Source organism: Harpia harpyja, chromosome 6 (assembly GCF_026419915.1).
Source record: "Harpia harpyja isolate bHarHar1 chromosome 6, bHarHar1 primary haplotype, whole genome shotgun sequence".
In the NCBI taxonomy this organism is placed as follows: domain Eukaryota; kingdom Metazoa; phylum Chordata; class Aves; order Accipitriformes; family Accipitridae; genus Harpia; species Harpia harpyja.
Window position 1 is genome coordinate 10,940,766 of NC_068945.1, and position 25,329 is coordinate 10,966,094.

At 39.1% G+C, this 25,329-nt stretch overlaps 1 protein-coding gene across 1 annotated transcript in view; it reads left to right on the plus strand.

Moving 5' to 3' along the window:
• Nucleotides 1-5,851: 5,851 nt before the first annotated feature.
• The window catches only part of ETNK1 (ethanolamine kinase 1), a 35,115-nt gene continuing 15,637 nt past the window's right edge, over nt 5,852-25,329 (plus strand). Inside the window, exons 1-4 of the mRNA XM_052789011.1 lie at nt 5,852-6,141; nt 18,159-18,418; nt 19,233-19,373; nt 20,933-21,075. Coding sequence (XP_052644971.1) covers nt 5,986-6,141; nt 18,159-18,418; nt 19,233-19,373; nt 20,933-21,075 — 700 coding nt within the window. The 5' untranslated portion in view covers nt 5,852-5,985. The remainder of the gene's footprint in view (nt 6,142-18,158; nt 18,419-19,232; nt 19,374-20,932; nt 21,076-25,329) is intronic.

Below are 25,329 nucleotides of genomic sequence, written 5' to 3' on the forward strand. Positions count from 1 at the left end.
TTTGGGATTTAAAGTCCCAGTGAAATTCTAAAGTTGTTCCTCCTCAAGTTACTAAGGGAGGACAGACACAAAGTAGGAAATTAATCCTTAATTCAGTAGGAAATAGGCTATAAACAAGGATGAAAGTAAGGCTTAGAGAAAAGATGCACACAGGGGCACCAAAAGAGCATCCAGCTTGGAGACTACTAGGCACACAGGCCTCAGCGCAGAAGCTCAAATACTTATGAGAAGGATGCAGTGGTGTTGTCCAGAGCCCTCCTGGTTATCTATCACCTTGACGTAAAGGAACTGGATATAAGCGTGAGAAAGTAGCATAATTTCTGCATAATTTCTATGGGGTTTTCAGTCCTTGACTTCTTGAGACTACCAAGAAAATTGCTGGGAATGGTGTTTTTGTGAGGAAGACGCTTAAGCCAGTTTAGTAGTTTCTTCTCTCACTGACACAGAATCACAACAATTTCCTGCTCTTTCCTTTCCCTTCTCCCTCTCATCTCCCCTCTTTGCCACCCTTCTTTGGCTTTCCTTCTTCTTTATTATTGATTCAGGTTGAATGTGAATTGGCTGTCATTTATATGTGATAACCATACTCTCAGTCTCTCAAGATAATTCTGTACACATTTTTTAATTGTTTTAATTTAGTTCAGCTAACTTCCCCCCGCAATTTTTATGCTATAGAATTGATTAGAGATTTCACTAGAGAATACAGAATGGCATTCTGATAGTACCTTAAAAATAGGAAAAAGTATTCTAGGCTTCTTTTACAAGCTTGCATACCATTTAAATGCACATTTGATATTGTCTTTGTTCACAGAGAGTGTTTCAAATTGCTGAGGTTTATAACTTTTCTTCATAGGAGGATGTTTGATTAGTCAATAAAAAGTTAGAAAAGCTTAAATTTCTAGAAGATACCAAAGCCATTCTACTCCTCCTCTTATATTGCTGCAGGTGAATTTATTCTTGCATGCAAGGCATCCTAAATCTGCCTAAGTAGACTCTTTCTGGGTACTTACACAGTATGTGTATTTGTTGCCCTTGAGAAAAACACCAGGTTATGGTAAATCATTGGACACGTGTACAGTTCAAGTTTAGTCAAGGGTCAGTCAACTTGTAATTACTCTTCGTATTTTAAAATACAGATATGTCTATAAAAATGAATGCTTAATAATGTTAATTATGATTTTGTGCTGCTTTATTTAACCTGTATTTTTGAGTAATGTAATTAGTATGAAGATTTTCTCTTCTTTCTTTATACCCAGTGGCTATAATGTTTTATAAATAGCCCTAAACAAATGTACAGTTTAGCCCCACCCGCATGGAGAAATTGCAGAATTCCTTGCTAAGCTGCTCATTTTGATTTAGCACCTGCTTCAGCGTGAGCATGTATTTGGTCCTACTGACTTAAGCAGGTTTTGTCAGGTTTTGTCTCTTCACTGAACTGAGAATAATTAACATGCACGTTTAAGGGTTTTGCGTAGTTTGCTTAGGTTTCCTGCAGGACATGTAACTGGATAACTACTCAGGGCACTTCAGCCTAGAGTTCGTGGACTCAGAGCTAGAGACAGCACAGAGGGAAGACACCTGTGAGTTCATCTCAAGGGGCCTTGGAGGTAACCAAGCCTATTGGCACAGATGTCCAGACTTCCACTAGAAACTTCTGAGGTTTCCAGGTGAAACCCTGAAAAGCTGAAAGAGCTGGAAATCACTAAGCTATTTCACATGTAATCACATCTGTTACCACATTATATTACACACCGCACCACTCCCATGTTGGAAAAAATAGGGGTTAGATACTCTGGAACTAGGTTATCGCATGGAATGTGTCAAATGAGTGTCACTAATTGGTAGCCTAATAGAAAATTAAGCCATAAAACTGCAGTGAACATCAATGCTTTCACTCTGCTATCGTATGTAGCTTTCAAAATATACTTGAAAAAGCTATAACCTATTACTCTGTCAAGCAACTTGCACAAGAGAAAGATTTTTACCATTTCAACAACATACCAAGCAGTATCCATCTTAGAGAAATTTGTAAACTGTCAAGATTTTTATAAAAGAATATATTTCAAGCTAGTCTTCACCAAGATTGAAATGAAATCTGTTTATAGAGTACAATAAACATATGACAGAACTATCAACTTTGTGTGTCAAGAGTTGTTGCTGGTAAATCAATATGGATGCTAGGGCACCAGGCACTTTAAAAATCGATATAATAAATAAATAAATATAAGAGTTGAATTACAGTTTAACACTCTATGTACAGAGATGTGATTCATCTTGACACAGATAATACATGCTGGATTATCAACAGAGATGACGTTCTTTAAAGCACTGACGAGAGCCTGCGATCAAAGGACTGGACTGGAAGTTAAAAAAATTATTTCCAGGCCCACTGACTGACTGGTCTAATGGCAGGTTTAACCTTCTGATGACTCAATTTTTTTATTTGTGAGATTAGGACAACAGAAAGTATTTTGAGACTCTCTGCTATGCAAAGTGTTATTAAAATTAATTATGGCTAGAAGGGATAAATTTCCCATTTATAGTCACGTTTATGCACTAAGTTCTTCTGAAGCAATTACTGGGTTTGGAAAGCAGCTAGGAGAACTGCACCTGGGAAGTTAAAACTGGTTCTGAGCCTGATGTTGCTCTTTGTGTGGTGGTTTTTTTTTTTTTAAGATCTTATAAAGCATCCAGCACTGACCTAAAGGCAAGGTGGAAAATGTAGGAATAAATGAAATGGCACAACCTGGTTTCTGATTAGCAGAAGAAGGAAAAGGGAATGGCAGAACAGTGAGGATAAGCAGGTCAGACAGGCTGTATGTAGTCAGTACCCAGACCGCCTGGTAGAGCACAGGCCTGGGCGAGAACTAAAGCACCCTGTTTTCTTCAGTTCCATGTTGTGTACATCTATGGTCAGCCTTAGAATTACTTTAATTTAGTATGGTGTACCAACAAAAACATCAGGCATTAAAAGAAAACATGTTCTTTTTATTCCTGAGCCCTTACTTCATGTCACATCAGGTCTTTCTAAGAACAAGTCTACAGCTGACCTGAACACTTTGTAGCCTGTGAGGAACCCACTAGAGTTCTTATTAATGAATTTCACAGTTTGTAGGGTACAGGTATCAGGAGGAGGGAAAAGAAAAAGGAAAACAAATTTTTCAAAAAGGAAAAAATTACTATTCTTGGAAACTTGAGAAAGAGTCCCGTTCTTCAGAAGATGTTTTCTGGGGTTTGATTTGGACACAGCAAACCTTTGCGGGTAACGAAAGGTAAAAAGGAAAGGAAACGGGGTGAGTAGCTAGCTATAACTTTTATTGAACTGTTTTAAAACAGGAATTAAGAATTCCCAATGCACCATGAGGACAAGCAAAAAGGATGTGTCTTTATACCATGATCAGAAAGACGAAGGTGCTACTGCCTAAGTGGTCTTGGTTCTTTCATCTATTTGATAAATATTTTGTAGGCAGAAGTTCAGTTCCCTTAATTCCCAAACAAGCTAAGCACCATGACTGCTCCAACTTCCTCCATTTATGTTTAAAATATACTCACAGCCAACTTCCGGAAGTTTAGTCAGGCTTGGGTAAGTCAGCAAGGCTTCTCAAGAGTTAACAACTGAAAGCTTCTGGTAGGAGTATTATGTTCAGCGTTGGCAAGATTGAATCTCTGTTTAGACCAGTTCTTGTTCAAATTAACATACGGAAGCTGGAGCATTCAACCTTTGATATTTTATTTCAACAAAAATGTCACTTTGCCCTTAATCCATAAATAAGTCTTAGTTTATCATCTACCAAACTGCCTAAGCAGAAGCAGAGGGCACCATGTATCACATGCTTGATCAGATAGAGTGATATCATGCTCCTGTGGTAATACTAACTTATAAGACTGAATAATGTATAAAGGCGAGTGTGTTTAAAGAAATCTTCTTTTCAAATAAAAAAAGAATTTAACTTTCAAAATGTCCTTACTTTTAAAGAAGAAAAAGTGGAGTAGGCTAATGGAACAAATGGGTAGGTCCAATCAGGTGAGGTGGAGAAAGAAGATTTTAAGAAAGTGGTGAGTCGGTGTATATAAAAGACAGACCCAAAATCACAGGAAAGAGGGTTATAAAACTTGCAGTAGGTTTTCTTAGGGAGCAGATTTAAACAAAGACAAGCCAAAAGCATATTACCATTAGAAATGTACTCAAGCTATAACATTTAGGTCTGGAAATTTTATTACACTTGAAATTTGATTCAGACCCCTATATTCTTACCCATTTAATCCTTGATAGAAAAAGGCTATTAACATAGAATAACATATTTACACTAATAACACCAACCATAAACATTATATTTTCATTTTAAATACAACAGAAGGAAATATTTTTTACTGAACTCTCACAAAGATGGATTCCTGGCTCTAAAGGTTTTAAACAGTTGGTCTGAACCAAAGTTTAGATGGAAGAGAATGCTAAGATTAATGATCATGAGGAGTAAGAGAAAAAAGATTTAAGAAGGAAATTACTTGAAAAATTGTTGACAGATTATTCCAGATGTTTAATCCTGTCTGAGGGGAAAGGCATACAGGTGAGTGAACGAAGAAGAAATATTGGGATAAGGTGAGGTGTTCAACAGAAATAATAGGAATAGAAGTGATGATGCACTTACATAGTGAGGTCATGCAAAACCCATCGGTGGTGACAACAGACATTCTTGGTAAAAGACACATTCACAAGTAGATGGTCATGGATGACACAGTGGAAAGGTTACTAATGCACTCCACTTTTGGTGGAATGTGTATGAAATTAATGAGAACTGAAACTGTAGAACTAGCTGTTTCCCTCATGACATTGTTCATTTTGTGCATAAATTACACCCCTTTCCCCTGATTTGGGTCTGTTTAGAGTAACAACTCTTCAGGGAAGAGACCAGCCATTGTTCTGTTTGCATAGTTCTTGTGTCTTAGGCTAACCTAATAAACTTGCTTTGTAACAGAGGAACTTCTCGAGTCTTCAGTGTTTCCTACGTGGGAAGATCACAGAATGTGACAGGAGGCAAGTACTTGTAGGAATGTTAGGGGCAGCATCAAAATATTTCTAAGAGAGACAGAATCATTTGTTTCTTTTTTCCCCTTTTTGCTTGATCGGTAAAATTGCTGTGATGTAGTCAGGCTGGTTTGTTTTGGCCGAAAGTAACGCAACTTCAAGGTAGCAAGGTTTTCATCATAGAACAGGGGGAAAAAAAAAAAAAAAAAAAGACCGTAACTGTTCTGTACTGCTCATGACAAGGATGATCTTTACGAAGATGTTTCGATCAGGGCGGGCGCGTAGCGTGGTACCTTCTCCGTGCCCTAAGGGGCCACAAACGGTATCAAACTACAGCGGGCTGAAACCGGGAAGCGGAGCAAGGCGGTCAGCGGGCAAACACCCCGCAGGGGAACAAAAGGGGCTGTTACGGAGGCTGGCGCAGCAACGAAAGACAAAAATTAACGGCAGCAGCTCACTCGAAGCCCGATTAAAATCGCTCACTTGCCCGGCGATTGACTGGGCGGCGCCGCTGCAGCTGCCGGCCGCATTCCTTCACGCCCCGCTCGCCCGGGGAGCAGGCGGCGGCTGGGGGGCCGCTCTCCCGCGCCGGCCGCCTTCACGGCTCCCCCTCCACAGCTGCGAGGAGCTTTTATGGACCGCCTCCCCGGCGGCCCCGCGGCCGTGGGCTCCGGCGGCGGACAGGTGGGAGGCGCGGGAGGCCGCGGAGGGAGAGGAGGCGGCGGGCAGGTGGGGGGCGGGCAGGTGGGCGAGGAGCGCGGGGGAGGGCGGCGGGGGAGGGCGCCGCCAGGCCCCGCCCGCTCTCCCAGGCTGCTCCGCGCCGCAGCCGGGGGGAGGTGGAGCCGCTTTATCGAGAGCCGAAGTGGAAATTTCCCCCTCAGTTGCCGGCTCCGCCGCGGAGGAGACGACAGCGAGAGCCGCCCGCCCTTGTCGCCCCGTGCCGCGTCCCGCCCGCCGCCATGTCCAACTACATCCACGTCCCGCCTGGCTCCCCGGAGGTGCCCAAGCTGGACATCACTGTCAGCGAGCGGGAGGGGCCCGGCTACCGCCAGGGCGCCCTGCAGCTCCTGCGCCGCCTGCGGCCCCACTGGAGACCCGAGGAGGTGACGCTGCAGGTACGGGGGAGGCCGGGCGCGTCGCGGGGCCTGCGCCCGCGTCCCCTGCGGGGGATGCGGTAGCCCGAGCGTGGGGAGGGAGGGAGGAGGGAAGGGGGGAGGGCGGGCGGGCGGGCGGCCATTGTGCGGGGGAGCTGCCGCCTCGCTTCCTTCCCCTCCCCCTCGCTCTCCAAATGCAGCCCCCTGCGCTGAGCCCCATTTGCTCGGCAGCCTGGCGGCGGGGCGTGTCGGCGCGGCAGCATCCCCTGCCCCCTCCCGGCCTTCCTCCTTCCCCGTCGCCCGCTTTCCTCTTCTTCCCCGCGTGCCCTCCCCGCTCAAACTGCCCCCCCCCCCCCCGTTAGCGGAGGGGAGGGCTCTTCCACCCGCGCTCGGCTGGCGGCCCCGCCGCACGCGCGACGCCCGCTGCCGGCCCGGGGGCCGAGGGCTGCGGTGGCGGCGAGGGAGGGCAAGCGGGGGGGGCCCCGCGAAGCTTCACCCTCGCTGGGTCCGTGCCGAGCAGGGCGTGTTCGTAAAGCGGTGGGGGACTTGCCTCCTCCCCGGGGCAGAGGAGGGGAGAGGAGGCGGGGGGGGGCGGCTGGCTGCCGCCGCCGCGCTGCCGTGGCGCGGAGGGGGGGCGGCCGCTGAGGTAACGGCCGCCGAGGCAGCGGGCGCGGGGCTGGGGCGCTCCCCTGGGCGCCATCGGCGACGGAGCCCTTGGCGGGCTCTCCTCGCCGCGCCGTCGCGTGTAGTGAATAAATACACGCCTTGGATTCGCTACGGGGTTCGGTTTGGGGCCGACGGTATCCCGGTAAGTATCAGCCCCGTTAACGTTAAGCTTGCTTGCATCCCTCCGTCTTGACGGTATGCAGGAGTATCGCCGCCTAGTTTCTGGTATTCTCTAGGTGAGCGATCATTCATATTTATGACGAGTCATCTGCCTGAGGATTGGCTGCTGTTGTGCTTCTAGAATGTACTTAACCTGGCCCCATACAAGCCTTCAGTCGATTTACCTGGCTAAAATAGCAGTTCAGTTACAGTCTGTGTTGAGCGTTTTATTATATGCTCTTAAACTGTGTTATTCAGCAGTTATTAATATGCGGAAGTGTCTTATTTTAGTGAAGTTTCTCTGAAGAGAGCTGCTGAAAGTAACTTGTATAGAAAAACTGAGCACACTGAGGTAATAGCACATGAATTGGCTGAAATTTCCTGAAGTTTCTTGATAAGAAAAGAAACTTGATGCATGCCAGTCCAGTTAGTATGAAAATAAAGCTAATGAGGTTTTTCCAAGTAGTTTCTTTGGGGGCTGTAGCCGTAAGTTAAGCACAGTCCCAACATCTTGAGGTGCAATGAAGACAGCTTTACAACATGTAATAGTAAACAGAGTTGTTAGAGTTCATAGAATCATAGAATATCTTGAGTTGGAAGGGACCCGTAGGGATCATGAGTCCAACTCCCTGCTCCTTGCAGGACTACCTTACATTAGACATGTTTTTGTTCTTTCAGCTCTCTGATGAGGGTACTTCTCAACAGAATATTTTTCTTTCTTTCATACAGGAATGCTAATAAACAAAACCAAAACATTTTCTTATTAAGGAGGGATGACTCTAACCTTTTGGGAAAGCTGTAGTAGGCTTAAGGAAAAAAAAAAATGCTGCTTACTTCCTCTGTCGTCCTCTTCAGAAAAAGCAATTAATAGAATAAAAACCATGGGTACCATTGGTGTGGAACAGGGACTTATTTGACTGGTCATACAATAGTAAAGTAATAGACTACTGTCTGTGGTTAGAAGTTTCTGTCTAAAAATTGTCTTGAGTTTTGAGTTTTGTTTCGACCAACTTACTTTAAGACCAAAACTTTTCAGGTCACTTTTTTCCTTTTGAACAGCAGAAGAACATCCTATTCATGAAGCTTAGCAGTGGCCTTTTATTTTTAACTCTTTAGTCTGTGTTTAAACTGCTGTGTGTACCTAACAAGCAAGAATGCACGTGGTTTGAAACTAGTTGTATTACCACCATTGCTGCTGCAATCTTACACATGCATCACATATGGTAAGATGCTGAAGTGAAGGATGACTGTTTTTGTTAAGAGGATGGAGTGAACAGAAGGTCTGCCTTGGAGTCCCCTCATTAGAGGGGCATATATTTAGGAGGGAGATGAAAATGAGAATCATGTATTGCATGGAAAATATGCTTGCCTTGCCTAATCTGAGACAGCATCATCATAGCAAAGTAGACAAAGAACACTGATGAGTGGAATGAGCTACTACTTCCTCTGTTGAACTCTGCTCTTAGCTGCCTTTGCTTTTAGTACTTCTTGGGTCAAAACAATTAGTAAGAAGTTGAAGAGTCTGGAGCTTGACTTTAAAAAGTTAATTAACTTCTCTGGCAAAAATTTAGTTGTTTGTCAAATTGTTTAGGTAAACAATTTTGAAACAGTGTAGCTAGAAAATTTTAATGCATAATCCTCACTTTCTGTAAGATTTATAAGTACCTAAATTCATGAATATATTTTAACATTGTTATATTTTTTGCATCATAGCATAGAACGTAAGTGTAGGATAGAGGATGAAAATAATTTAAATCTTCAGTGCTTAAATTATTCTTTTATTGCATTATTTGTCAAGAAAGTCTATAGAATCCATAAGCATTGCCAATTATTTGCTGAATCACAAGCAGCTCTGCTGTAATGTATCTCCTCTATCAAGTCATACATGAATATTATCACTACAGAACAGTACAAATATTAAAGTCCTCTTACATTGGTAAGGAGAAACAAATTTTCCTCTCTAAACACTGATCTTCATGTACATACTTCTTGCAGTTGTCATCTGTGGATATACTAGGACCTGTATAGAACTGGGTGTTATATTTTCTAACTCTTAAATTCTTGAGGCTTGCTTTTTCTGCTTTACAGTAATACAAATCAATGTCATTAAAACAAATCTGTGCTTTTTTGCAGTAGTTGCTTTTCATTCTGTAACAGCTGATTTCAGTAATGAAATTGTAGAGTAGTTCAGTTGGAAGGGATCTCTGGAGGCCTCACTTCCAACCTCCTGCTGAAAGGCTCACTGCATGCTAAATTCAGAAATTGGCTGTGGTGAACATGAGAAACAGTTTTGTGGGTTTTTTTTATTTCATAAACAAAAATGCTCTTCAAAGTTTTGAGTTAGTAAGCAGCTTGAATTGTGACTGTGGACATTTCAGTTTTTATATTCTGGACAATTCTTTTTTAATGAAAAACATAAACTTAGTTGTTTTAACTCTTTACTGTCTTAAAGAGCCTGTATCACCCTTCCTAGTGTAAAAATACAATCACAGTTTGGACTCTGTTGCCTACCTTAAGAATTTTTTATTTTTCCTCTTTTATGGAGATTGATTTGTGTTCGTATTTGAAGGAGGATCTGTGGTTACAGCATGGGAAGGTTAGTTACCCTTTCAGTAAGTGCAGATTCAGGATTCTTTTATCCCGTGACCTATTGTCCATCTTGTAGGTCTGGTTATAATGAAGGATTCAGTAGGTTAATACATAATTTCCTATCTGCAGTGTAATGTTACGGTGCAGGAAAAACAATCTGTATTTTTCCATTCTGAAGTAATCTTTAACATTGAGAATAAAGGCTGCTTGTTTTTATTGATGAAAAGGCTTAATATTCATAGTGTTAATCTACGCCATTATCTGGATAGACCAGCATGATATCTTATGTGTGGAAAAAAAAATAATCTGCAAAATAATTCAGAGATCTAAAATGGTAAAAATTGTATGCTAGCACAGTAGTCTTATTGTGGCCTAAACCGGGGGGGGGTGGGGTGGGGTGGGGAAAGGATCAGTTGTGCAAAGGTGATCAAATTCTTCATTATGATTCCCCCTGCCCCCCCACCCCCGAATCCTGCAAGCTCCAATCATCTCCAAATAAGTGTAATTAAGTTTGGTTTTTTTATTCTCTGAAATAATTGGACCTTGCTTGTTTTCTGGTAGTCTGTTGGCAAGATGTACATGTCTTTGCATTTATCAACACTTTGCATGACTTTACTACTGCAGCATTTTACAATTCTTTGCAAAAGTTTGTTCCTGAAGCTATGAAATGTGACCATCCAAGACAGAGCCATGCTTATAAACAATTGTACTTTCACCAGCAAAACAACATCCCCCTTCTTTTTTTATATACCAGGTTAGCTTTTCTCCCTGTATCTGCTTTTTCTTCCTGACTTGCACTCAATAGCTTTGCTTCAGGCAGTATTTTCTGGCTGCTGCTCTAATTTCTTTGCTTGTGTAGATCTTGGTATTTTCTTTAATACAAACTATGATTAGGTTCAGATTTCTGAACTAGTTAAGATATTTCAGAGTTTATTTAAACAGACTGAGTGTGGGATTTAAAGCATTGTAATAATTGAATGGAAACAGAAAATGTTAGTCTCTGGGAAACAAAGTAAACTAACTTTTTATTTTGTATCTCAACATCATTACATTTTTCAAAAAATATTTTTATTGCTTGGCTGTTTTTAGGACATCCTGCTCTTCAGCAGTTGTGAAAGTAGTTACCATGTAAAGAGGAAGGACTGAGTTCACAGATTAACATCCTGAAGTGCTAATATCTCTAAATGCAGAAGTGATGAGTGAAGGAAAGAAAAAGAAAACTTAGAGTTGCAGAATGGGCTGCATTGCTGATGTGTTGTGGAAAAACTGTAATTTGAGGTGTGCCTTGAATGCAATGTCACAGTAAGTGGGAAACGTAGGCAGTATTAGATGTCATTTGAGGCTGGGTTGGTTTCTCCATTCTTATGAAGCTTGATAATCTCAATCCCTTCCTGTAAAGTGTGTGTGGGGGGGGTGGTTGTATCAGTGGGAGAGGCAGCAATTGTGCATGTGGTGACTTTATGTGACCGATGTGCCACATCACAGTGCATGATATAGGTGTGTTTGTATTGGGTGACTGGTTCTAATTACAGAGAACCAATATTTGCTTAGGCATGGCTTGGATCTGGTTGTGTAATGGCACATAACTTATGCTATAGACTTGTAACATTGGAAAGAAAGGTAGCTATCTAAGATGTTTTAGCTCCTGTTTTCTCACACACACTGTTACGTAGCCGTTTCATGTCAAAATCTTCCACGGGGAGGAGCAGCAAAATAATTCTTTGAGTTTGAATAGAATCTTGGACTCCTTTTCCATTAGCTTATTTTTTTTTGATTTATCTGTTACTGTTTTCATCAGTATCACAAAATCTGTAAAAAGATCTAAAACAATTCACCACTTTAAAAGTCTTAACTAGTTACCTGATATTGACTGTTTTCAGGTAGGAGAATATTCTTCAGAAACAAGATGAAAAATATGTAATTTCTCTTTGGGGTTTTCTTCTGATATAAAAGTCATGCATTTAGATCAGAACCAGTCCTTGCAATGGGTGACATATCTGTAGCATTTAATAGTAGACTACTGAATGTAATTTTAGATGGTATTTATACTGAGCATATGGAGGATGTGAAACTTCAGTTAAGACCTTAAGACACGCCCCCCCCCCAACCAAAACAGAAACCCCAAAAGAAAAAAACCCCACACATCATGACCCCACCCCCCTGCCCCTGAATTCTTCCTTGAAACTGCAGGGTTCGTGGTTTGGTAGCCAAAAAAATGTTTAAGTGATAGTATATAGCATAGGTAGTTGTGGTATTGCTTTCTCCATGCTGCTGTCATGGCAGTGCACCCCAAAAGTTCAGTAGAACACTGCTAGTTCAGCTTATGGCCAAACTTACCATAGAATGGTGCCGTTGACTTACTGGCTCTCTGCTAGCCTTGGTACTTTTAACACCAAATGGTCTTGTTCCTTATCATCTGACCACCAAAATTGTGTAGGCAATGGCTTTCACCTGCTGAATGTAATGATCTAGAGGATATGGCTCCAGAGCCTGGAGACCTTTGAATTATGTTTCTCATAAGCCCTGCTGAATATATGAGATTTTACGCAAGGCCTGCATTTTCCAGTAGTTATACTTTGTCCTTTTATGAATAGCTACAGAAAGAAGAGATGGAGAAATAACTAACCTTGTTTCAAGAAGTTAAATTCTTGAGATGGGTACTTGTAGATGTGCCTGTATAGACTATACTTTTCCAGAAAAAATGGAAGTTTTATCTTAAATACAAACTTGAAGTTTTGTGAGCATTAAAGAAGCATGTATTAAAAGTCTGTTCCTTTCTGGAGATCTTAATATGCAGTCTGCGGTTCAGCAGCAGAATTGGGGGAATCCCTGCTTATTTATGTTGAAACTTCACATCACCGTTTTGTTTCTACAGCAGTACAATACTACAGCAGTACAATACTGCTCTCTATATTTCTCCTCTTACGGATGTAATAACAGTCTAGAAGGAAAAAATCTGTTTGGTTTTACATCTCTTTTGTGAGTGATAAGTGCTTTCTACTTTGCCCTGTGATGCTTTATTTCTGCCTGTTCATGCTTGTTACATGTGATAATAATTTCGTTCTCATTCTTTTGAACACCTGGAACAATCTGGTGGTTTTGAACACCAGATAAACAATCCTGGTTTTATCTGAGCTGGATGAGATACAAGCTTTTCTTGAACCATCTGCTTATGAGATGGGAACATACCCATCACATGCCCTTTTCAGGAATCTAATAACCCAATTGTTGCTGATAAGAGTGCTTTTAGGGTAAAGTCTGTCTCAAAGATGCTTCATGTCTTGGTTGAGTTTTCTCTGGTCTTCCTGGACTCACTTGGCTTTGTTTCTACCATGGGCTGCTTTTGGAGACTGCATTTGAGTAACTCAGACTTATTTGTAGCTTTCTGACCTTCACTCTGCATTTCAGTAAACAGTTTCTATTTGTTCCCAAGAGCTACAAAGGCTTGACTTCAAGGTAGATCTCCAACTGGATTGTGGGCTAGTATAAATACCATTTCCAGAAATGTTTTCAGTATTAGTTTTAGCTTTGCATCACCTCGCCTGAAAGTACTTACTGCAATGTGGTAAGTACATATCACAATAATTAAATTTTTGCAGATTACAAGGGTACCAGAATTTTGCTGCTGGATTTTTTTTGTGTGTTGCATTGTGTTCTTGACTTCTATTGGTGCTTTCTGTATTTTTTTTTTATTTGTTTCCAGAATTTTCTACCTGGTATTCATAACATTCTGTAGATTCTGCCATCTTCTTCCACATGGCCTTGAGTTTACTGATTATTTTATCCATGTCATCAGAGTCCATTCTCTGTTCATGCTGCTCAGCTGATGCTTTTGTTATAGAACTCCTGTTTTGCTCTGCTGCATCTCAAGTTATGTTTCAGGCAAGGCATTCTAAGCTGATTCTGTAAATGCTACAGTAAAGGCATTCTGAATAAAAGAATAAAGTGAGTATTACATTCTTTTACTGGTAGAAAACATTAGATGTTTTCTCACGATGGAATATGGAAATTGTCTACTCTGAATAATGTTATTAGAAAAGTAAGCAAACCCTTCTGCCTTTTTAAGAAGCAATAACTAAAATGCTCCTGGGTGTAAACAATTACTTATAGCAGCATGTTACAAATAGATGCTAATAAGAAGTAGAGCTCCTAAATTATCAGTTGAGGGAGTCCAATTTCCTTGTTGTAGATTTCTTTTTATTAACACTAATGAGACTTGTTTTAAGGGGATAATAGACCTGTGCAGCATGACACAAGCTGTACAGTGCCAAAAGTTTCTTGTTCAACAGGATAAGGAAGTAAAATTCTTACTGTTTCTTTGCATCAGCGCTACTTAATGACTGTTTTTTTGTAGTATGACTATTTCTGATGGCCGTAGAGCTTTGTCTTTTTCTAGTACAATTTTGTATGGAGGGAAAGGCAAGCTTCATTAGAGGATTGTTTTATAAGAAGTAGAGAACGGTAGCACAAGTTCCAGTGATTTGAAATAGTGCTGTTGTATGTTGGGAATTACTGCCCATTTTGTTTGCTGCCTTTGCTATTCGATGAAGACAATAGAATTCTTTCTCTTCAGAGGGGGTGGTGAATTTTATACTTACTGGTTTTGATCCATCTTAGTTCAGCAGAACTTTCACTTTTCTTTTGGCCCTGCAATGACAGGATAAGAGCTTTTTCTTATGCTACATTTCAGAAGTTTTCATTTAAGTATTGCAGACAAGATACTTAACTCGATCAACATCTCAACACAAAACAATTCTGCAAAGTGCTCTTTAAACTTTTTAATGAGTTAATTCTGGTTATATGCTAAAATGTATGAGAATCAATACTTCTACATTGATTTGCCATATTAGAGTGTTGTGTCCTGTTCTTGGCTCCCCAGTATAAGATACAGGCTCACTGGAGCAAGTCCAGCAAAGGGCCATGAAGATGACTGAGGGACTAGAGCATGTTTCATATGAGGAGAGGCTGGGACTGTTTGGCCTGGAAAAAAGAGGGCTTGCAGGGGTCTTATGTATATAAATACCTGATGGGAGGGAATGAAGAAGAGGGAGCTAGACTCCTCTCAGTGCCCAGTGACAGACAAGGCAATGCATGCAAAATAAACCATGTGAAACTCTGTCTGAACACAGGAAAAGCTTTTTTTTGGGGGGGTTTTTGGGGGTTTTTTTTTTGTTACTGTGAAGGTGGTCAAACACTGGAACAGGTTGCCCAGACAGATTGTAGAGTCTCCAGAATTCCTGGAGATCTCACTGGACACAGTCCTGGGCAACTGGTTCTGGTTGGCCCTTCTTGAGCAGGGAGGTTGAACTAGATGATGACAGGAGGTTCCTTGTGATCGAAATAGTTTTGTGGCAATACACTTACAAGGGGGAAGGTTATGAATGGATATGTTATAATATAAACATGTAATTTGTGATTTACAAGCCATACTTGAAATGCATTTAAGTACTGCCTGTTCAAACTAGGTAATGCTGCTCCAGCACATTATCCTTCCCTTGAATATGGTATGTACATTGTTGCAACAATATGCTTATGTCCACAGAGAAAACAGTGTTAGAGTACAGTTGTATTCTTTTTAATGTGAAAACCAGTATCTATGGTGCTAAATGGTCTAGTTTTCTTAGTTGTGCTGATTAATATTATAACATTTAGTTGCTATGAACACTGTTTAAGGCAAGATTCTTCATTACTTGTCTCTTTTTCTGGGTTATTAAAATAATAGCTAGTAATAAAATGTGTCCATAAATTGTGAAGTCTTAATTTTGAGTCAATCAAGGAGGCTTTGTAAGCAGGTTTATTTGAATTTATGGTTACCCTGTGTGGATGAAAGGTATATGATTTGCTGAACCTACTTCTGCAAGATTGAGTATTTGTAACTGTTTAAGAAAATGGAATACCTTCATATCCTCTGCTACTCAGGAACTTGAGCTATTTCTTCTTATTTGTGATGACAACTAAAGCTTTCCCAGTCCTTTTCTGCAGGAGTTTGTTCACCTCATCACATAGGTTTGCTGAGGAAGGCAAGGCGTAATAGCTAAAACACGGCATCTTCCACTGTTAAAGTCCTGTGTCTTCCTAAACGGGGAGACTTGAGCCAACTTCAGAATTTTTTCTTTAGGAATTAAAAAAATTGCTCCTGATGCTTGATTTCTCTAAACCCCTGAGATTTGGAAATAAGCTGTCACTTGCGTTTGAATGATACCACTTTACTTTTCAAAATAAAGGCTACCCTTTGTAGGGGGGGCGGGGGGGATGTCAAGGTTTCTGAATTCTGTTTTGCTTTATTTAAAAAAAAAAAAACCACAACAAAAAAACCCCCAAAAAACCCAACAAAAAAAACCAAAACAAAAAAATGTAAAACCCACAACAAAAACCCCACACCCAAACTGTGCAAGGTTTTAAGGAATGATATTGCCTGTAGAGAAGTTTCTTGTTGTTGACATGTATTTTTAATACAAGTATTTTTTCATTAAATATTAAGGTTTAGTATAAGATCTGAAAAGCAACAGACCACTCCATTTGTCAGTATTTTTGTTCTGGGCCTGACTTAGGACTTGAGGGAGGGAGAAGACCTGGGAGGATGTGTGAGTGGACATCAGTGAATAAGGAGTTCATGCTGTTGTCACTGAACACTTAGTATTCTAATTCTGATAAATAGGTTTCATTCTTCAGCTGATTTTCTGACTTCTATTACAATTAGGAATTAAAAAAATCTATCCACGGTCTTCAGTTTGCCTTTAAATAAAAGCTGCTTGCAGCTTCAAGAACCTGCATAGTTTGAAAAAGTTCTCGTAAACGTGATCAGACAGTATCTCCACTTGTCTTGTGCGTATGGCAGTAGAGTTAACTAAATGAGAATTAATGGTGAAAGCACTTCCTAAAGAAAGGTGTTAAGTTAAACTTGCAGGATGTCCTCCCAAGGGAAAATTGTGTATGTCTAACTGTGTATGTTAACCAACTTGAAGCTACTTCTTGCTGCTCACTTTTAAGTTTTAGTGCAAGGTCCTGAAAGGAGGCTTTGTTCTTTGTGGGAGGGATTATTCTTTTTTAATTAAGTTTTAATTAGGGTTTTGGGGGCAACAGAATGGGAGAAGAGGCATGACTGTAAAGAGCAAGAAAAAAAATTATACTTGAATATAAATTACAGTTGCTGTGAGAACCTTGACTTTAAATTGTTTACTACTTATGTTTAAGACTGCGGGAGACTGTTCAGTAGTTACGAAAACATCGACACTCTTGCTTGTGATGTTGCTTGTCACCTGAGAATGTTAATGGCTTGTCCTTCGGTCACCTACCTAACTGTTAGATTTAATATGGGTAGTGCTTATCTAGCAAGTTCTTAAACATTCAGTCTGAGTTGACAGCGTGCAGAGTTTGAAAGTGCCAGATGTCTGTTTTCTGAGCTGTAAAACTGTTCTGGATTGTACAAGGAGATTAAGAACTGCTGTGTTACTCTTGCAGGCATTGAGTGGGATTTCAAATGCTTGACTACATGCAACTGGGTACATGCAGCCCAGTAACTCAGGATCTAGTCTGCTTGTCAGGTAGCATCTGCAGGAGTTCAGCCTGTATAATGACTATTTTAGGCATCATCATCAAATATGAAAGGAAAAGCAGCAGTTAAGGAGTGGGGTTTTTTTGGTCCACCCCTATCCTTTCTGTAGCTGGGAACTTGTAGTATCCATACCTCCATCATTATTTGAAAGGCAGTGAGTAGGTTGTCATTAGATGTAAACATAATGCTTAAATAACACTCTTACTTTTGTAGACAGTTACTTGCTTCATCTTCAGTATGTTCAGGCATCAGTGACTAGACCGGTCAAAGTTTAGTAAATGGGAAGGCTTCAAAAATTACATTTATATACAACTTAATGATAAGGACATAAAATGCTTTTTTAATCTTTTAAATGGCATGTACCAGTTATGAAGTAAAGTGAGAGGATAGTGGGTCTTGTCAGAAGCTTTTAAATTTGGAATGGTACTTGAGGCTGAAGGCTAGGGTCTTGAATTTTAAGTACTGTCTCAAATTTGCAGAGGAGCCAGAGCAGCTGTAGGAATTGTTCTCAATCAGTAAAACCTGAAGGCTAGTGGGAAGATGATAACCACTGAACTTGAACTGTTTGTGACCTGAATTTTGCTTTTTAAAAGGAGTAGTCTAGAACTCCAGGAGTATCTTTTACTGGTTGTGCAGGGATCAGGAAATATTGAAATTCTGAAGTGCATCAAAATTGTTTTTGTTTTCATGCTACCTGTATTCATGACTGTTTTTATACCTGTTTAGGATTGCTGCCTTGTTGGGTCTTTGATTTCAGCCATTTTAATCTATCAGTTTCAGAGTGGTTATTTGGAAACTCATTTTACAATATTGAGCTTTCAGTTATTGCCTTTTACATGTAGTATTTCTGTAATTCACTATAGCATGTTTTCACATTTTCCTCTTTTTTTTGTTACTGGTAAAAATCCTTGCAATTTTCTTCATGATTTTCCTATATCTTAAAGATTTATTTTGTTAATGCTCAATCTAGTAAGCATTTGTTTCGTGAACTAAAGAATAACCCTGCATTCTTTTCCTGCACGTTGAAAATGCAGATCTGAGTTGCTTATGCATTATTTTTACTTTTCAGCTGTTCACTGATGGAATCACCAATAAATTAATTGGCTGCTACGTGGGTGACATAACAGATGATGTCGTTCTAGTTAGGATCTATGGAAATAAGACCGAGCTTTTAGTAGATCGAGATGAGGAAGTGAAGAGTTTCCGTGTGTTGCAGGCCCATGGCTGTGCACCTCAACTATACTGTACTTTCAATAATGGCCTGTGCTACGAGTTCATGCAGGGAGAAGCACTGGATCCAGAGCATGTATGCAATCCAGATATTTTCAGGTAAGGTTTTTTAAATTATTATTTCATTATTCAAGTTCCATGATGCATTTATGGTATTCTGTCAGGCCCAAAGGATCTCAAGCTTAGTTTATGAGCAGGCAGAAAAGAAATACTTATAAGCCTGCACTAAATTGATGTTCACACTCCTGACAGCTCACTGTCCTCTATCTTAGTTATCATGGTATTCCAGTGCTGAACAAATGATCCTTGCTGCCTCCCCAGAAGACTGCTTAGAGGTCTGCTTATTGTGATTATTTAACACTTGCATGTTACCATTAGGGAGATCATTTAACAAAGTGGAGTTGTAGGGGGCTGGACTTGATTAAAGCAAGTACTCCTAGCTCTGTTTCTAATACATTCCTTTTGTGAATAGGTTCAAGATAGTCTTCCGTTGAGACATAATTTTTGAAACTATTAGCAGTGAACGGAAAGTACTGATGTCTTAAGATTTTAGTTTTTCATGTACGTACTGAAATGCATTTGCCTAACAATGGCAGCTAATTTGAGTCAACTCTTCTAAAGATAAGCAAGCTGAAGAGACTGTAAATACAGGTGAAGTATGCATGCTGTAACTGAACTCCAATCCCTCCTGCCTCCCCTCCCTCAAGTAGTGGTGTTAATGACCTTTTGAGTCTTGAAAGATGCTACCCTATAGCTGTGCTGCTCTTGTTTAAACCCTCTTTGGATTCCTTTGCTGCATTTTTTACAATTTTTCTGTTAAATATTTTGTAGTTGTCTTTTTGCTAGGAAAAATACAATAAAGACTGTCAGATACACATTCAATATAACATTAATTTAAACTTTATTTTTTTAGACTCATTGCCAGACAGCTTGCTAAAATCCATACTATTCATGCACACAATGGATGGATCCCTAAATCTAATCTGTGGCTGAAGATGGGGAAATACTTCTCTCTTATACCCACAGAATTTGCAGATGAGGAAGTAAATAAAAGGTAGGTATTTCATTATGTGCTTGCCTGACTTCCCATTCTTTCTGGTTGAGGGGTAGAAGAATATTTAAAAAAACAGGTTTGTGTTACCCCATAATGTTAAGTTTGTAAAATTTTGAGTTTTGTCATACTCTTGTATACTGAAGTAGCTGTATATATGTCAAATATGATAAGGAGAGTTTTTAAATTCATTTGATATATTGTGTATGTGTACATATAGCTCTTGGTTTGACTGGACACTTAAATGATGTTAAAGAATCAAGGTCAAGTCATGCACTTCAGGTAGTTGTCTCAACAGTTTTTAAGAGAACCATCTGTTTCAAACTGAGATCTATGTTCTAGGGTGAATACTAAAAGCATGTTTCCTGGGGTTGCAAGAGTACTGCTTGTTGTTCATTCTAACCTCCATGTCTTAGCTGTCTTGTATTTGTTCAGTTTATAAATTTGTCAAAAATTGGGTGATGTAAAGTTAATGAAAGGCTGTTTTGGGTGATAGGATGAGCTCCCAAAGTGTTTTCCAGAGGAGGAAAAGGTATCCACACAGTCATTCTAGACCTGTGCTATGAAGTATGAATAATGGTGTTACCTGGGTTTAAGGGTTTAATTACTTTTTGGTTTTTGCATCCCAGTATAGCTCTTGAGTTGTAAGTCAAACCATGGTTCTTAGGAGCTTAACAAAATAGGGAAGTATTTCAAAGGGTTTTAGTGTCAGTCACTGGAAGATTGGGATGAGAGGAACGGCAAAACTAGGAGCAACATTTAACCTAAATAAAATTTCTGTGCTCTAATCTAAATGTAATCATTGTCTTGAGTTGAAGACAATGTTTCTTGGGGAGTGGAGATCAAACTTCAAGCTAAAACTGTAATTAGGCACTGTTAGTGCAATATCATCAAACTTCATATCACTCAGGAAGCAGATTCCAGCTTAAAAACATTCTTTGTGGAACTTCTTTGAAATCGCTGATGCCAACTGTCCTTCTTGCTGCATTGTAATTAAAGAATGCTCTAGCAAAGTTTGATTTTTTTTTTTTCTTTTCTCTTCGACAACAAAAAATTCTTAGGAAAACTGAGAACTTGAATAGTTAATTGAAAATCTAGAAGATAAAATGGCTACTTAAGCATATTTACTGTGACTAGAACTAAAAATGAATGTTTCATTTCCTCTGTATAGATACATATAGTACTTGGTACTTACTGTTGTGTATCCTTGAAGGATGTAACATGAGCAAAAAGTAAATGAAATTCATGCTATAACCCTTTTAATCTTTACTCCTTTAAAAATGTGCAGGAGTGTATGCAAGTTCTACTCCTGATTTTTGGACTACTGTTATGTTTAGGGCACAGATAATCTTCAGAAAATTGTTTTTTTTGGGAGGACAGGGAAATAATTGTCATAATTTGACTGCTGTTGTGCCAGGGAAAAGAGTGCCCTGGTTTGGGAGAAGGTCTATTGAATTATTTGCAAGAAGAATGTAGAGGAAAACAAGTAATTTCATTACAAATGCTTGGTATGGTACACACAGTACTAAATATTAACTCTCAAATGTCTTATACCTGAAAAGGTTTTTACGTGACATTCCAAGTCCTCAAGTTCTTCAGGAAGAGATGGCCTGGATGAAGGAAAGACTGTCAAATTTGGGATCACCAGTGGTACTCTGTCACAATGACCTGTTGTGTAAAAATATTATTTTCAACAAGAAACGAGGTAGGTATTGAACTAAACAGTAAGTAGCGAGTGGCTTTATGCTGTAATTGCATTTGCTATGTCAGTGGTGTCATTTTACCGACTTCTTCAAGTGAACTCAGTTTGAGCTTTTAAGACCCAATGTAATGGTAGTGATATCTGTAGAAATACTAAGTTGCTTAATTAGCCAATTCTCATCTGTATGTTAATGTACAGAGGAAGAATGTTGGTGTTAATTGCTTTTCTTTAATGAATTAATGAATTTGTTAATCCCTAGTCTGCCTGTATGACTAGGCTTCAAAGTATGTAGTTCATGTTAATTCTATTCCAGTTGTGTAAAGCTTTTATGAAGAAAAAAATAATCATACAAGCATAGAAAATAACCTGAAGACGTTATCTCCTATACGTGTATTGTTTTGTGATTGTGGGAATACACTTTCATAATGAAGTATCTTAGTGCTACTTAATGCTACGTTCAGTGACTCTATTTTCTGCATGAGGTACATAGGCATCTTAAAGATTTCTTTTGTAAATACATAGTTTATTTAAACAGTTGTAGGCAGTACATGTTTTAGTAAAGACTAATTACTTTTTGTTTTGATCATAATACATTTAACTCATAATTTATGTTATTAAAGAAAGCCTTGGATTAAAATCTATAAAGCTTCTGTATATACCTGCAGTTTCTTGTATTTCTGTTTTTAGTGGTTTGAGGTTCGGTTACTAAATGAATCAATTAAACAGGATATTAAAACAAAAAAGGCAAACTTCTGACACTAAAGTGGCCATTGTGCAGTAAAAATGCACAACTTTCTTCCCATCTCAAATATCTGAGCTCAGCTGAGTGCAACAAATTCATCAGATCAATATTTTCTTTTGAAGTGAGGATGATACATTCCTTCTAGTAGCTTCATATTTGTTAGTGACAGTTTGATGAGACAGTTGGTATGTAAGCCAAAAGTGTGTGAAGTAAATGGCTGTGAATGGAACTGAAGTCGCCTCCATCAGTCATCATTGGTCTTTGACCTCTTAAGCTTATGTGCCTCAAGTTCTAAAAAACTAACAAACATGGTGGAGTTGGTTCTAGTATGAAAACTGGCTGTGTATGTATAACCAATTTCTGCATCAGATACGCACTGAATGCATGTGAATTGAGAAAATAAAGTCTTTTCTTGGCTTGTATACAAATTTTTCTCTGAGTAATACCACTTTTGCAGGGAATTGCTAGTACTTCTAGTTACATAGGTATATACATATGTATTGTATACCTGTACAATGCTATTAATGTAAATTTTAAATTCTAAGAATTCAGTACCAAAGTCCATTGGTTTTACTTAGTTTCAGTGATGGGTTATAGTTCTGCTTAAAAAGAGGAGAGGGGGAAGCATGGAAGGTATGCAAAAAAAAAAAAAAATCAGCTTGTGGTCTTGCACACATTGGAGTTGTGATATTGTAGTATGAAAAATAAATCTTTTTTTACTGTGTGGGTTTTTTCAGTGCTGACACTACCTTGAATTTTAGCATTCCAGAACAGACCCATTGAGGTAAAAGTAATTTTTATAGTCACTTTTCATAGTAGAACCATGCTGCCAAAAAAACGAAGGAATTCCTTTAAAAGGTTCACTATCATGGTTAATAGGCTTGAAGTTCCTACTTTTAAAACAAATGCTATATGCTTTTCTGTTTGTAAACAGAATGGAGGAAAAACAATGCCAGCAGTGTATCACTTATGAGCAATCAATCCTACAATGATGAGTGTGTGAGTGCTTAGTGTTTGGGGACAGGTTGGGGAGGAGGGAGGTATGTAAAGTACTTTGGCTTCAAGCTAGCTGTAAACAGCTGGGGGGGAAATAGAGACTTGGAAATATGAAATAAATGTGCAACATTTAAATATAAGTTTAATATATGTACTGTGTTGTAAAACTTCTGCAAACTGGGTACAGCAGGTACCATTTTCATAGTAACCAAACCTCAATGCCATCTGTAGAAAGAATATTTGTCATTTAAAAGTTGTTTCTTATAGTATACTTTTTACAGAGCAAAAAAAAAAAAAAATCAATCTGTTAGTACAATCCTAAGATGAGGAACATGATTTTAGAAGTGGAAGATCAGCTTTAACTGTAAATAAACATGTATTGCTGGAATTCTGTTCAGCAGAGCAAAAGCTTTTATTGGTATACAAAAAATTTTGCAAGGGCACAAAATAGAATCTTTAAAGGTTCATTAGGAATGGCAACAAACCCTATGAAGGTAGTTAACAGCTATGGTGATGCTATACTCCTACTAAGTTTAGTCTTCTATCTAGAAAGGCTTCTGTGTAACAAAGACCTTGGTGACCCTAAACTGGAATTAAAAGAGAGAGAATTGGTCTTATAGATTAACTACTTTTTTTTCTTTTCAGTAAAGTTTGTGCAAAGTTGGTATTGTTTATCTGGCTTTTCAGAAGCTGGCACAAACAAAACAACTCATTTATTGGTTTTAGCAACACTGTATTTGTTGTTTGTGAATGCTTAATTTGCACGTTTACTAGGCACAGTGGGGGGGGGGTGTATGTGTTTAAGCTACAGACTATCAACATGTACTAGGACTCCTATCCAATGCAGTTAGAACGATTATGGCTTGTCCCAGTGCTTTGCTTTAGACTTGTCTTCTGCCTTGAATTCGTGTTTTCAGACTTGGAAGAGAAATCATAGTTGTGCCACATACTGCTTTTAAGAAGAATCGGTCTCATGTCCTTAAATTTTATTTATGAGACTGGAATAGCATATTGAGTGCTAGCTTCATTTAATGGAGTTTCACTCATCTGACTTAAATTTGCTCATGCTGTGGCTGAGAGAACTCTGTCTCTTGCTGTTTTGTTAATGTCCGTTTTCAGTCACTCAGGATATGAAAATCTGCAAGTGTTACTTTACATAACTTATAATTATCGGTCATCTACTCCTTTAAGGATGTAAGTCGGAGCTGCATGTTGCTTTTAATTACAATTTGAACATCAAGATAGTCAAAATATGCTTGATGCTTGGTACTGCTTATTTATAGACCTTGTGTTCTGATGCTTGTAGTTTTCTGTGGTTTTTTTTTTTCCAGCGTGACCTGGGAGTTTCAAAAAATACCTGATGTTTTAAGAGTATTCAAATACTTGCTATTCAGTAAGACCAAGTATCAGTATTCTTTTGTTTGTATCTATATGTGCTCTTTTTGAATGTATTAAAACCACCTGCCAGGAAGTGTGTAGGTAGATGGCTAGTTTTGTTCTGTTTATTCCCTCTGCCTACCCAATGTTTTCTATGATCTTTGGTAGGAGTCTGTGGGTGCTCAGTGCTTCTGAAGACTGAGGTATGTTTAAGGCTTCTGGTTTTGATATAAAAACCTATTTTGTTTTGCAAAGCTATATTGGGTATTTACAGCTAAAATTATTCTTTAGGTATATGACCCATTTGTGAATTTTCAAGTATGTTTGTAGCATAGATCATTGTCTTTACTAAAGCTGTCTTCTAGGGCCTCAGTGGCTTACCTGATGAGCAGGATGGGACAGAACTCAGGATACGTCGTTCTGCTGTGGTAAATACAGCTAGGACTTGCACCTTGAAAGTGCTTACCTTATTAAACCATTAAAAGTGAAGAGCAGCTAGAAAGAGAGGTGTCATCACGCTCATACCTTTCAGTTCCCGGAGGAGATCTAGCAGATGCTTTATTGACTACTACTTGATCTATTTTAAAAAAAATAATTTCTGGTGTATGGAACACATGTATTCCATTTTGTATCTTTTTATGGTTTTCATAGATGACACTGCATGTTGCCTACACTAGGAGATCCCTGGAAGAAAGGAATGTGTTTCAACTTGAAATAGTCACGACTCTTGATGTCTCTGTTCCTGTTGATAATAGTAGCTTCTCCAGAGAGATGATAGAGCTTAGTTTTAAATCATGTCTTGCTTCAATAAAATACAAATGTGCTTAGCCTACTGTCTCTTGTTGTCTGCCTGCTCCCAGTGATATCGGTGGGATGTACCAATTCTTTGTACTTATTAGAAACATCAAAACAAAAGCTAGCTGCTTAATTACTAATGTAAGCCATATCTTTTAGAAGTGGCTTTCCTGTACGAACTGCAGTAAATCTTAAGAGTAACTTCTAATACTATAGATATTTAAACGATTAATGCAAAGTTTCCTCTGCTTTTTCTAAAACACGGTAGCTGGGACATGTATGTGTTACACATTTATGAAGTGGCAAACTTAAAGTTTTTGCTTTCTTTCAGTTTCACGGAAAGAACT